General features: G+C 30.1%; 1 protein-coding gene across 12 annotated transcripts in view; it reads left to right on the top strand.

The window, feature by feature from the left end:
• Positions 1-12878, top strand: part of LOC143223265 (rho GTPase-activating protein 45-like) — a 117851-nt gene that overhangs the window by 83650 nt on the left and 21323 nt on the right. For all 12 annotated transcript variants that reach the window (XM_076450998.1, XM_076450995.1, XM_076450996.1 and 9 more), the window contains 8 exons: positions 508-574; positions 2587-2730; positions 3230-3294; positions 7659-7769; positions 8209-8289; positions 10196-10441; positions 11192-11308; positions 11922-12064. In XM_076450998.1, the coding sequence (XP_076307113.1) occupies positions 508-574; positions 2587-2730; positions 3230-3294; positions 7659-7769; positions 8209-8289; positions 10196-10441; positions 11192-11308; positions 11922-12064 (974 nt within the window). The remainder of the gene's footprint in view (positions 1-507; positions 575-2586; positions 2731-3229; positions 3295-7658; positions 7770-8208; positions 8290-10195; positions 10442-11191; positions 11309-11921; positions 12065-12878) is intronic.

Here is a 12878-nt window from a genome sequence, read left to right as displayed (position 1 = left end):
AATACCTCCAGCTTCCCTTCCTTTTCGTTGGGTATCAAAAATACTAAGGCTTTCTGCCGCCAACCCTTAATTTTGAATTACTGATTTTAGGGAATGCAACCAGTCAGGAGCACTCACCATCCACGCTAAGAATTTCCAGACAGAGTATACTTCAAGTCCTTATACTTTAGCAATCGACACTAAATTATAAAGAATGAAATTAGCATTTTATCATTCGCTCAGATATCACAATATAAACAGCTTGTTCTTAACAGTATATTAGAAAATGTTTTATAGTGATTTAACACAAAACTGAGACGCTGTTATGCAGTAATATTCAGTCATTCAATGTGTGACATTTCAAATTTTTAGATCTTCATAAATTCGGCGTTCATTATTTTTGTATAAGTTTAAACAATCTTAAATATTGAACGGATATATAATTGATCTTATTTAATGTTGTTGTTGTTTTCTGTGTTAAAAACGAAACATTCGAGTCAGCAATATTCATCTTATCTGTTTTTATAGTCATCGGAAAATCTTCTGACTTCTGATAATGATGCTACTCTGATATTTTCTTCAGACAATGGACCAGGTAAGTTGATTTCTGAATTTATTATAAATTTCTTTATATTTTGTAAGAATAGGATTTTAATGTCTTTATTTTCAATGTTTTTATAGCAATAGAGAATAACCTATGGAGTTTCATAAACGCGCTTTCTGTAAAACAAAATCTAACTTTGCAGGTATGAACGTCCTAGAGTTAATTATATTAATTAATTAAATACAAAACTTATTCTTAAACGTTACACCTCTTTATGAATGTTATCTACTGATTTAACCCCCAGTGGTACAGCGGTATGTCTGCAGAGTCACACTACTAAAAACCGAGTTTCGATACCCGTGGAGGGCAGAGCACAGATAGCCCATTGTATAGCTTTGTACTTAATTCCAAACAAACTGTTGATTTACGTTAGTAAATCCCTTAAAAGAAAATTGAAAAGAAGTTATATTACTTCTAGAAGTAATCCTTGTTAGCGAGAAGGTTTTTTGTTTTTTTTCTGGATACTTATATTCCACGTAAAATAAGAGTATATTACATTTTAAGATATTTCTTACTAATGATTATAAGGACAACTGAAACTTTATACCACGGTCATGTTTTGGTTATTCATCAAAGTTTCTCTGACTTAGTAATGACTTATCGAGGAAATATTTTTCGTGTTTGTCAGACTCGAAAACAGCCAACTTATACTTATGTAAGTCTAACGGTTATAATATTTGTTAAAGAAAGCCTTAAATTTAATAATATCGAAACAAGCTAAATATATAAATTTAAAAAATAATATTTTAAAGAATGTGTAATTTCACTTTAGCACAGTTGCTTAAATATAAGTTAATCTTTTTTCAATATATGTACTTGCATATTATTTGAAATAGTATTTAACAACGTCGAAACAAGAACAAAAATTCGCAGAGTAAATTTTTGTTATATATATATTTATGTTTCTGAAACGAAACATTTTCAATTATTTCAGATGATACAGATAATTATTTTACGTATATTAATAGTATTTAATTTAGGATTTTGACTACATTCCTTTTTCTTGTTTATATTTGTTGTTAGTCTCAACATACCAAATCATAGAACGGTTATGGGTTTATATTTTTTTCAGTACAAACTTTTATCTCATAGCCCCGTTATCTGTTGGCCGATTTGAGATCTAATTACAATTTTAGACTCAGGAGGTCAAACATTTTCAGTCTAATAGATTAATTTACTTTAATCCTGCCTAAATGAATTTTACTTTGATGGTAGACTGGTAGAGGTCCTGATAAGTGATAAAATCGACCCAGGTATACGCATGTTCCACCCTTGGTATTTTTGGCTCACAAAAATATAGCTAATAAGAAAAAGGACTTAAAGATTAATTTACTCTAATCCTGCCTACAAGAATTTCAAGTGCCGCGGCTATTGAGGGTTCCCTCTTGTTGTTTATTTCAAATGTAAATGTGTTTGACATATATTTATGGTGTTAATAAGATAACAAGAGATTAGACTAACTTCAATCATTTTAGTGTAGTTCTTTAAAGATCACTGAGAAGTAAATATATTTTTGATAAACGAGCATTTTATAATATATGATTTACTCTTGAAAATAGCACACTTATGGTGGCGCTTATTATTATTTAAGTTATGACACACCATGAAGAATTTATTTTGCACTATGTGACACATGGAAGTTGTTTGTTAAGTTTGATGGTCATATATTTATATGTTCTCAGGTTATAACGCAAAAGTAATCAGAGACAGATCAATAACCGTCAGTTGAACCAATCTCATTGTAGGGTGTCTTCCAGTGGCTCAGCAGTATGTCTGAAGGCTTATTAATACTAAAAGTTAGGTTTTACTGCCCTAGATGGACACAGCACAAATAACTCATTGTATAGCTTCATACTTAACAAATAAGCAAACAATCGTTAAAGGACAATACCAGTCCGTTTGAACAATGATGTCTTAATGAAACGACATAACATGCACTTATCATGTTTATAGCACGTTTACTTCTGTGTGTAAATATGATGGATATTTTTTGTTTTTTACAGCATCCCCAGTTCTTTCACCAGAGGATATCGACCTCAAACTTCTGGCCATTGAAGACGGTGTTTCTCACGCCTTTCAAAGAGCAAAATTATGGTCGAAGTATGCTAAGGATGTCATTTCTTATGTGGAAAAGAAGACTAGTCTACGTAAGTATTTGCGCATATCCGTATAGGATTTCATTTGTGATATAGTCACACAGTGTCTGTTTACTTATATGTGTGCTACTTTTTGTTCATATAGGTTTTAAGATATTAATTTTGTATCATGGCCTTATTACGTTTCAAACCATTTAAACACAAAGTTAGAACTTATATTAAAAAAGTGATCGTTAGAATTCAATAACATTATATTTTTGTTTTATTTTCAGTGACCAATTATGCTAAGTTTGAGACTGAATAAAATAATGAAAGCATAAACTGTATTAATGATATTTTAATTGAATTATATTTTTGCTGGATTCAGTTAAAGTTCGTTCTTTTCTTTCAAATGTTTATTTTGCGTTTTAACCGTAAACGTAAATTTCAATAATCATTTATAATTAATCAATGGTGTTTACTGGGAAAGACTTTGTGCATTTCTTTCCATCACTGAAACATGAATTTCCATGAAGAAAAGATGACATAGAATTCATTGTTTTTATTACAGAAATGGAATATGCACGCAACCTGTCGAAATTAGCACAGTCGATGAAACCTGTGCTGAAAGAGGAGGTAATGGTTATCACGCTATTAACTTATGTTAATAATTATATGTCGATTATAGTTATATTGCTAATAAAATACCCTGCACTGACATTTTGTGGTTAGTGCCATCTAGTGAGCTAAGTTGTCTCAGTTCGCCCGTTTGTTTTTATTAGTCTTATATGACAGAATATAAGGATAGCATAGAAGTATATGGTCGTGCAAGGCTGACCCTACTTATACATCGTTACACAAAAGAAAAAACTCAAACCCGCATTTCATTTTCATAAAATTAGAAATTCTCCTTTTAAACTTTTGTCAGCCCCCACGATCATTCATGGCAACATAATCCAGAAGTTAATTGATTACCCTGTCAGAAAAATAAAAGTGTTTTAACTGAAGTCTGACGTGTAATTTTCAAATGTTAAACTTATCTCTCATGTCCGGTTTTGTTCAGAATACAGCATAAAGAAATCGGATGCCTTTATCCTATCTATCCCTTTGATAATCTTGTAAATTTCAATAAGATCATCTGTTATCATTTTTTTTCTCAAGAGAAAGTGTAAAGATCTTAATCTATTCCAATAAGTTAACCCTTCCTTTCCCGGATTTCAGTTTAGTAGCACTCCTCAGAACCATTTTCAGAAAATGAATATATTTTCTTTGATAAGGAACCCAAAGCTGTACACAGTATTTCAAGTCAAGCTTAAGTGATGACTTGTATGTATAGATGCAATTACTTGTTTTGACTTGCAATCAATATCTTTATAAATACACTGTGAAATTTTATTAGCTATACCACTAGCAACAGATCATTGCTCTGAGGGCTTTAGTGACTCATCCACCAATACAAGATCCTTTTCTTCTGTCAGTATTTCAAGTGGGTTCCCAATATTGTGACCCAAATTACAATAACTCAAATGTATTACCCTGCATTGACTATAAATGAGTATTTGGCAAATATTTGTTTAACTAACCAATTGATCCAATTCATTCATACTCATTATAGCTTGAACTGCCCAAAAGTTTAAGTTGTCTACATACTTTACAATTATGTCTAAGAACTGCACTAGTAACAAGGGTCCAATTTGATTGGACTCCATTTGAAACTTTGGCTTCAATAATCCAGCAAGCTTACAATCCAGTTTACTCATCTTTTTCCCAATTACTCTGGAGTGATTTTATTAGCCAATATTTTATCTAGTGCCTTATTAAAAGCTGTTTGAAAATCTCCATACTTTTGGTACACACCCTTTCTATCATCTGGAAGATATAAGAACTTCAAAAAAGTGAACAGATTAGTTAGGGTAAATTTCCTTTAAGTGAATCCATTATAATTTTCTCATTAGATGAATTTGCAAAAATCCTTTTATTAGTCCATCTAGAATATTTTTCCACTACATGAGTAAGATTACTTGATATATAATTTCCAGAATAATGCTTACAAATCCATTTAAAAAATAGAGTAATTATCAATTCTCCAATCTCTGGGCACCTGCCCAGTGTCTACTGATTTACCAAATACAGAAGAAAGAAGCTTGCATGTCTCATGTTTGACCTCTTTAAAACCTTGTGGAAAGCATTGTCCAATCCTGGTGCTCTACTTTCAATATCTCAGTCTTTCTGTTTTACCATCAATGGGATTAATATTTATATTATTTAGGTCAACCCTAATGTTTCTCATATAGCACTTAGAATGTAGAATATTACTAATATTCTCTCTTGTAGAAACTGAAGGGAACACTCAAAAGCTGAAAAGTTTTCATAGCCTTCAAAAAAAAATCTTGTTACTGGCACCCTTTCAACATATTTCTTACCTTCAACGTACATTTAAAAAATCCTTACTGTAAGGTTTAATATTATCAGTGAGCTTCTTTATATAAGTACTTTTTGGATCTTTTAATTTTCTTTCAATTAAATATCTAGTTTTCCTATAGTTCTGTAAATATTCCATCTTGGTTATCAACATAAACCTCTTAAACTTATTATTTGTTCTTGGTTTTCTCATCTTTGTCTTTAGTAAACCAATCAGGGTTGATCTTCCTTGTTATATTTTTTTTATATTTTAGGAACATACCTGTCCTGAATTAAAAGAAAGTTATTTTCAAGAATTTCCTAGATCTGTTACATCTCATTCTTTAACTTATTATCCCAATCCAGTATTGACAAATCTTGTCTCTTGACCTCAAAATTGGCCGTTAGAAAATTGGAATCTAAAAATTCATTTCTTTTTATTGTAACATGTATTAAAACATCACACCAAATTATACAGTGATCACTCTTTCCCAAATAGTCCTCCTCAAAACCGCATAATTACTAATGGTTAACAACAAATCTATAATTCAATCACCTCTGATTCTGACTGTTTGGTATAGAAAACCATCTTGAATTACTTCAAGAAATATCTTGACCCTCACTTCTTGACTCCATAAAATTCCAGGCAGTATAGTTAAAATTATGCTTTTATAATTATTGCAGTGGCAAGTTTATTAGTAACAACATTGATTTCATTTTACAATTTTTCTTTGATTTCATCTGGCTGATCTTGTGACTTTTGATGACCATTCATTAGAAATTTTCTACCCTTGAACACTCTGATTCGAGCCCGTATAGAATTCACTTTTTGACTACTATTTTTATGTCTTCATCTCAACAAGATGCAGCTAATCCTTTATGAGAAAAGCCATACTATGCTATTTTTAAAATGTCTATCACTATTAGATATAACCTCAAATTTCAAACTAATTCCTATTATTAACATTCTCCAAATTTAACCATGTTTCAGTAATTCCTATTATATCATAGTTTTCAATTTCAACTTGAGCACTGAACTTTTTCATTTTTTTCCTGATACTTTTAATGTTATAATAATAGCAAGTTAGTTTAGATTTAAAAGTATTATGTAACTTATATTCTTAATTACTCTTACAGTCTCCTCATTACCTGTTTTGTTAATTTAATGAAAAGGTTGCTATTTATTTTGATGAGGTTAAGGTGTGTATTTGGCATATTTGGATTTTCAGAAAGCATTTAACAAAAGAAAAGGGTTGTTAAAAAAAACTCCATGGGTGTTTGGTATGAGTTGGCTTGTTGGGTCATAAAACATTCTGTGAATTAATGTCATTAATAAAACACTTCCTTTTTAAGTTTGCTTATTACATTTTTATAAAAGTAACAATTCAAGATTGCGTAGAAACTCAGAGTATCGTTTTAATGTTGCTAGGGCTTTGAAATCCAGAAGAAAAACAGAATAATTCAATTCTGATAAAAGAACATTGAAATTTCTACAGAAAAATCAGACCATACTACCTTGTTTTTTTCTGGTTTAATACACCTTCACAGTAAATTTAGTATCCATTTACAATAAATACATAAAATAATAGCATAGTATGTTAACTTCACTAAACAATTCAGATAAAATTAATTTGGAAAAGAGATACATTGTGCAATGAAAAATTAGTATTTATTCACTGTTTTATAAAAATTTTGTGGTGACTATATAGAAAGCTCAATAGCTAGACTTGTGACTAGAAAGCTTAAAGTATAAATTTCAACATGGATGTCTTAAAATTGAGGGAGATATAAAGGGTATCTAAAAATACTGAGTGTGCCCCTACCCCAGTTGTTATGTCTGTGAATTTAAAGGGAGGCTCAACAAATATTTAAATAAACATGGCTGGATTTGAGTTTTTTTTCCTACAAGTGGATGGGACAATCTTCATGGACCAAGAGGTCCCTTTTTCTTCCTTAAATATTGCGTTTTCCCAGGCCCTCTTAACTACCATGCAAGTTTAGTGTAAATTGATTTTAAAGACAAATTTCTTTATAGCTTGCTCAAACATTTTGTTACCTAACCTGTGTAAGTGATTCAAGCCCATTTCTTATCATGTATTTGTCTTTACCCTTGAAAACTATCACACAAGTCCAGCTATCCTTCCTGTTGCTTTAAGTATATTCTTGATAATCGTTTAAGTCTTGGACCCCACTAAGTAAATCATTCCTATGGAAGAACTTTCATAAAAGAAACATGCTTATTTGTATCACTAGGCCTCTGAGATAATTCTTTATTAAGGAGATTTTCTGATGTATAACTTCCACTGTCATTTTTTTAGAACATATACTACAAAAAGAAATTTTTTAAATTGTCAGTGTGTTCAATTATCTCTTCCTCTAACGAACAAATTAATTACATATTTTAAATGATAATTCTATATCCAAAAGTTACATGGATTCTTGTGTACATGGAAATGTCATTGTGATAACGTCTTGAAATTATGATGATTTAGATGCTGCTAAATATAATTTGTTGTTGATACAACTTAATGTCTCATCCTTTTAATAGGTTGGTCTTATGAATACCTCAGCTGAGTAATGTTTTGATTTTGTTTTTTCAGTGCTTTCTGCCTTTCCAGTCTATTTATTGTACTGCTTTAGACCAAGACATAGAAAATGCTAGCTCTATATATGATAATTGTGAACTCCTACGCAATCATAAATTTATAGAGGTAAGTGTAATTTATTATAATAATGGTTAACTGCCATTTTCAGTGATGAAATTGGATCATGTAATGAGTGTTTGTGCTCTCCTCCACTTCATCATTTAATTCCAAGAATCTGAGTTATAATTAAGGTTTTTTTATATTTAGAACCTAGTACTAATACTGTTAGTATTACTATCAACACACTACATATATTAATGAGAACATAATGATTTTATAATTAAATATGTTAAGTTATCTTTAACTTTCAGTTCAAACAGAAAAGAATAAAATTTTACATTAAATACCTGTTATGATTTTCAAATGTTTAAATATCTCACTATTTGTTCAAAGCAATTTGGTAAATGCCCTCCTGCTGACATGACAGTCGAGCCTATTTTCATCCTACTTGTGTTGTGTGTGATGGGTTTGAACCAATGTAAATATTTACATCTTGTATTTATAGCCACTGTCAGCAAGAAGATATGAATATGAAAAGGCTCGAAAGCAAATAAAAGAAAAATGGCACCGAGAACTCAAAAAAATGGTATGTAATCCATACAGAACCAAGAATCTAAATGGTAAGATACGTATGATTGCTTAAAAAGATTTGAAAATGTGAATAATATATTCGACAAAATGTAAAAGCATTATTCACATACCTAAATTAATTTAGGTTACTATATGATAAGGTAAAATGGACTTAGACCCCCATATACATAAAATGTATTATTTCTTAACTGAAATTTTTATAACCATAATCCAATACTCTAAGTTTTTTTTATATAATTGAATTATAGAACTGCTTACAAAGTGTAGGGTTATAAGTTCTAAAAAACTGTACAAATGAAGACATTTTTCTATAGAATTTATCATGTTCTCCCCTGTTTTGGAATACTGATTAACATGAAGCAAATCTGTGTAAAATTTTGTTGCTATTTTTTTATCTACAAAAAATCAACAAACAGTTGTAGCAGTTTGTGTGAAAAAGTCATCACAATAAGTGTATTAATGACTAGTATATGGTTTAGTATTGTGTGATGATCCAAGGCTCAAAAGGGGATCAACTAAGTACAGAATTTTCGATACTGTAGGGATGAATGATTAGATAATCATGAAAAACAATCGTACTCTGTGTAAAATTTAAAATTCAATTTGAACTTGTATGAAACACAAGTTTACTGAATGTATTGTTTGCAATCATGATAACAACAAATGTTGTTAATTTGCTAAATCCATTGTTAAACAGTAGTGAATCTGGTTTTTAAGGAGGGTTGTTGTTTTGAATTAAGCACAAAGCTACACAATGGGCTATCTGTGCTCTGCCCACCACGGGTATCGAAACCCAGTTTTTAGCGTTGTAAGTCCACAGACATACCACTGAGCCACTGGGGGGGTTTAAGGAGGGAGATAATATATGTGTTTTATTTTCCTTTAAATATGGAAAACATTCATTGTGTATATTTATACTGTAAAGCTATAAATTCCACATACATAGTTAAAACACAGGTAGCTTAACTACTTTGAAATACTCCACAATACAAAGGTATCTATACATTTGCTCTAAAGAAATTATTGTGTTTGCTTAAAAACTAAATAATATGACATTATATGTACAGAATGAAACTAATGGCATCTTAAATAATATTCTCACTAGAATATAAAAGGCTCTTTAGCATACAACTTGTAAAAGACTATTAATACTAGTAGGCCAACATAACAAACTTAAAGAAATACTCCTATAGATTAAGGAAACTAAAGTTATAAGTAAATAAAAAACTGTAGTTCTGTGGCATATATGTCATACAATTAAAAATAGTAAGTATAAATACAAACGTATGCAACATTTCAGTCAAAACAACATTGTACGAAGAAAAAAAATATTTTCTTGTATTGTAAATGAATTCTGTTTTTTAACTTAGTTTCTTAAGAAAACATTCATTGTTTAATAAATATTTTAAATATGTTTAGTATAGACAAGAATGTTCAAAGTTAAAATCACATGTGCTAAATTTCTGGTTAAGGTTAATTTATTTTACTTCATTGCTTATCAGTAAAAAAAATGTTTTTCAACATCAGAGATAATTTGTAACTATTTGTGAAACTTTTTAAAAAACATATATACTCAAAATAAACAAAATCTGTTCAGAAAATAGAAAATGAAAAATTATTTTTGTATAAGAAATAAGGTTTATTTACAGTATTTAAGTAATTATAGATATTTAACGTTTTTGCATTAAGATATTTAAAAAAGACATACACACAAATAAAAACATATACAACAAATGCATTCCCTCTGGTGGGTCAGTGGTAAGTTTATGGAGTTCAATTTTCTGTGACAGACAGGGTGCATGTAATCCACTATGTAATTTTCTAGTAAAAACAACAACAATAACCGTAAATGTAATGTAAAGTTTTTAATGTCATGTTCATGTTTTATTTTTGTTGCATAGGAGGAAGCTGTTACAAATCTTCGTAAAGCCAGAGCTCTTTATGTTCAGAGACAGCAGGATTATGAAAAAGCCAAAGATTCAGCAGCTAAAGCAGAGATATGTGAGAATAATGAGTCTTCAAACAAAGTTGACAAAAAACGACGTATTGAAGATGATACACTGCAGAAGGCTAAAGAATCTGAAACAATTTACAAGGCTTGTGTAGCAGAAGCTAATGAAAGACAACAGTTTTTAGAAAAAATAAAGGTAAGCCATCCAGATTTGTTGGATTAGCTAATTAAAATTTAAGTACTAAAGTGATCTGATTAGTCTAAATACCTTTAAGGAAAACAAAAAACTGTGTAATTAGCTCTTTGCTTTATGTAATTGTGGTAGGTAGTGATTCTGTGCACTTACTTGAATATTCATTAAGTCTGTCATGGTGAGCAATTGTATGTTATAACAATGTGGCTGTGATAAAAATAATTTTCTTAATTAAGACAGAATAAGAAGTTAATTCTCATCAAGAGCAAAAACAGACCTTAATAGAGAGCTTTGATTAAAAGTTCCACAAGTTCAAAAAAAGAGACCAGAATAAGTCACTTAGATTATAATTTCTTCAAATTACTAAATGTAAATCAAGAAGCTCATGAGTGTGAAAAACTTGTGGCATTAGTGAACCAGAAAAGCTTGTGAGTAAAGTACGTACCTGTCAGAAATGCATTTTCGGTATAGAAAAATTGTGAACTGTTGGATCTTTATAGTAGGGAAGAACATTTACAGTTCTTCATATAACCAGTTACTGTTTTATCTGGTAGGATGTAAAAACTTATTGGAAAACCTCAGACTTACATTTAGTTTATGTAATATCAACAAAGACGTTTTTACATAAATATTAAAAATATAAAAAAAGCGTCTTTTTCCTTTAATTCATTTAAAATATTTAAAAATAATATATTTTAGTCTTATAATGATAATAAGTCTAAAGAGATCATTAACCAAACTTCAATGTTTCAGAAAGAAGTGTTACAAGAAATACGAGAGTTGATCTGCTTGTGTGACCAAACAATGAAAGCTGTGACAGTGTCTTACTTTCAGCTACAACATACCATATCAGCACCATGTCCTGTTCAGGTATAACCAAAGTTCCTACTTTACATGAAACACTCTAGACATTTAAATTTATTTAAAGGGAAAGGAGTAAGGCTGAAGAAAACATTATCCATTGAAGTGATTACATGATTTCATTCTTTGTTCATGGGTTACTGACTACTACATATTTAAGTATCAGATGCAAAAGAATTGGGGAACACTGAACAGGTTCTTAAATTAGTAATTTGGTCTCTTCAGTAGCCTTTAATAACAGACATATTATATAAATTTAGCTTTAAAATTATGAGTCATATACATGTTGGAGAAGAATAAATCCATGTAATTTATCAGATAAAAGTCTCTTAGGTATCCATATTGTAGTATTACCATATCAGATAAAAGTCTCTTAGGTATCCATATTGTAGTATTACCATATCAGATAAAAGTCTCTTAGGTATCCATATTGTAGTATTACCATATCAGATAAAAGTCTCTCAGGTATCCATATTGTAGTATTACCATATAAGTTGACACAAAAATATAAAATATTTATTATGATGTCAAAAACTATTTCCACTTTTTCTTACTAAAAAAGGCTTGTGTTTTGACCAGAGATATACAAACTTAATATAAAGATTCCACTTCTTATTTTTAGTACCAGACTCTTTGTGAAAGTAGCAGGCTTTATGAACCAGGACGTCAGTACATGGAATATGTTAAAAGACTTCCTCAACTTTCGGAAAGATATACCAAGACACAACCAGCCTTTGTATTTGAACCATATTCATCTGATTCCAAGTAGGATAAAGATTTTAACAAAACTTTTTTTTTAAATTTCGTAATATTCCTGTGTTTTAACATAAAGATTTCAAATAATAATTCCACTGTGTTTATTATAGGGGTATGTTAAATTTCAAATTTGCAGTGTTTTTTTTATTAAGATTGACATAATTAGAAATTTCTTGGAAAGAATGGATCAGTGGCTCACAACCAGGGGTGCTTGCACCCCCAAGGGGGTGCGAGATAGCATTCAAGGGGGTGTGAAATAACATTTGTTTTGGCCACCTTCACCTTTATTCTTAAATAAATAATTACTGTGAGGGGTGCAAGAACATATTAAAATTTTTTAGGGGTGCAGAGCATAAAAAAGGTTGGGAACCACTGGAATAGATGATAAAAAATAAAATTTAGGGACATGCAAGAAAAAAGTGAAAATTTAAATGAAAAAATGTAACAAGTTTTTATTAAACCAGAAACACTATATTAGAAAAAGGAGTAAAATTAGTAAAAAATAGCTTTTGACAATTAATTTTTTCTTTTCTCGAGGCTGGATATGCAAGGTTATCCTTAAAAGACCAGATCTTCTCGTTTTTAGGTTATGTTGTTTTTCATTAGTTGTAACAATTTTATGAGCATTACTTTCTACCTATTCTAATCTCTGCTTCACTCTTTAATATGTATTTAATATCCACATAATTTCTCATGTCTAGCTAATATGTAAATACTCATAAGGTGGTAAGTTTCATACATATAACTTATGATATAACTCCTACTTGCACCAGGTAGTAGCTTTTCTGATCTTTCTCTGACTATATGTGATCTCACCTGCACA

The sequence above is a fragment of the Tachypleus tridentatus genome, chromosome 8 (genome assembly GCF_004210375.1).
Source record: "Tachypleus tridentatus isolate NWPU-2018 chromosome 8, ASM421037v1, whole genome shotgun sequence".
NCBI classification, from domain to species: Eukaryota; Metazoa; Arthropoda; class Merostomata; order Xiphosura; family Limulidae; genus Tachypleus; species Tachypleus tridentatus.
Note: the sequence above shows the minus strand (reverse complement) of the source record. Positions and strands in the feature narration are given on the sequence as shown.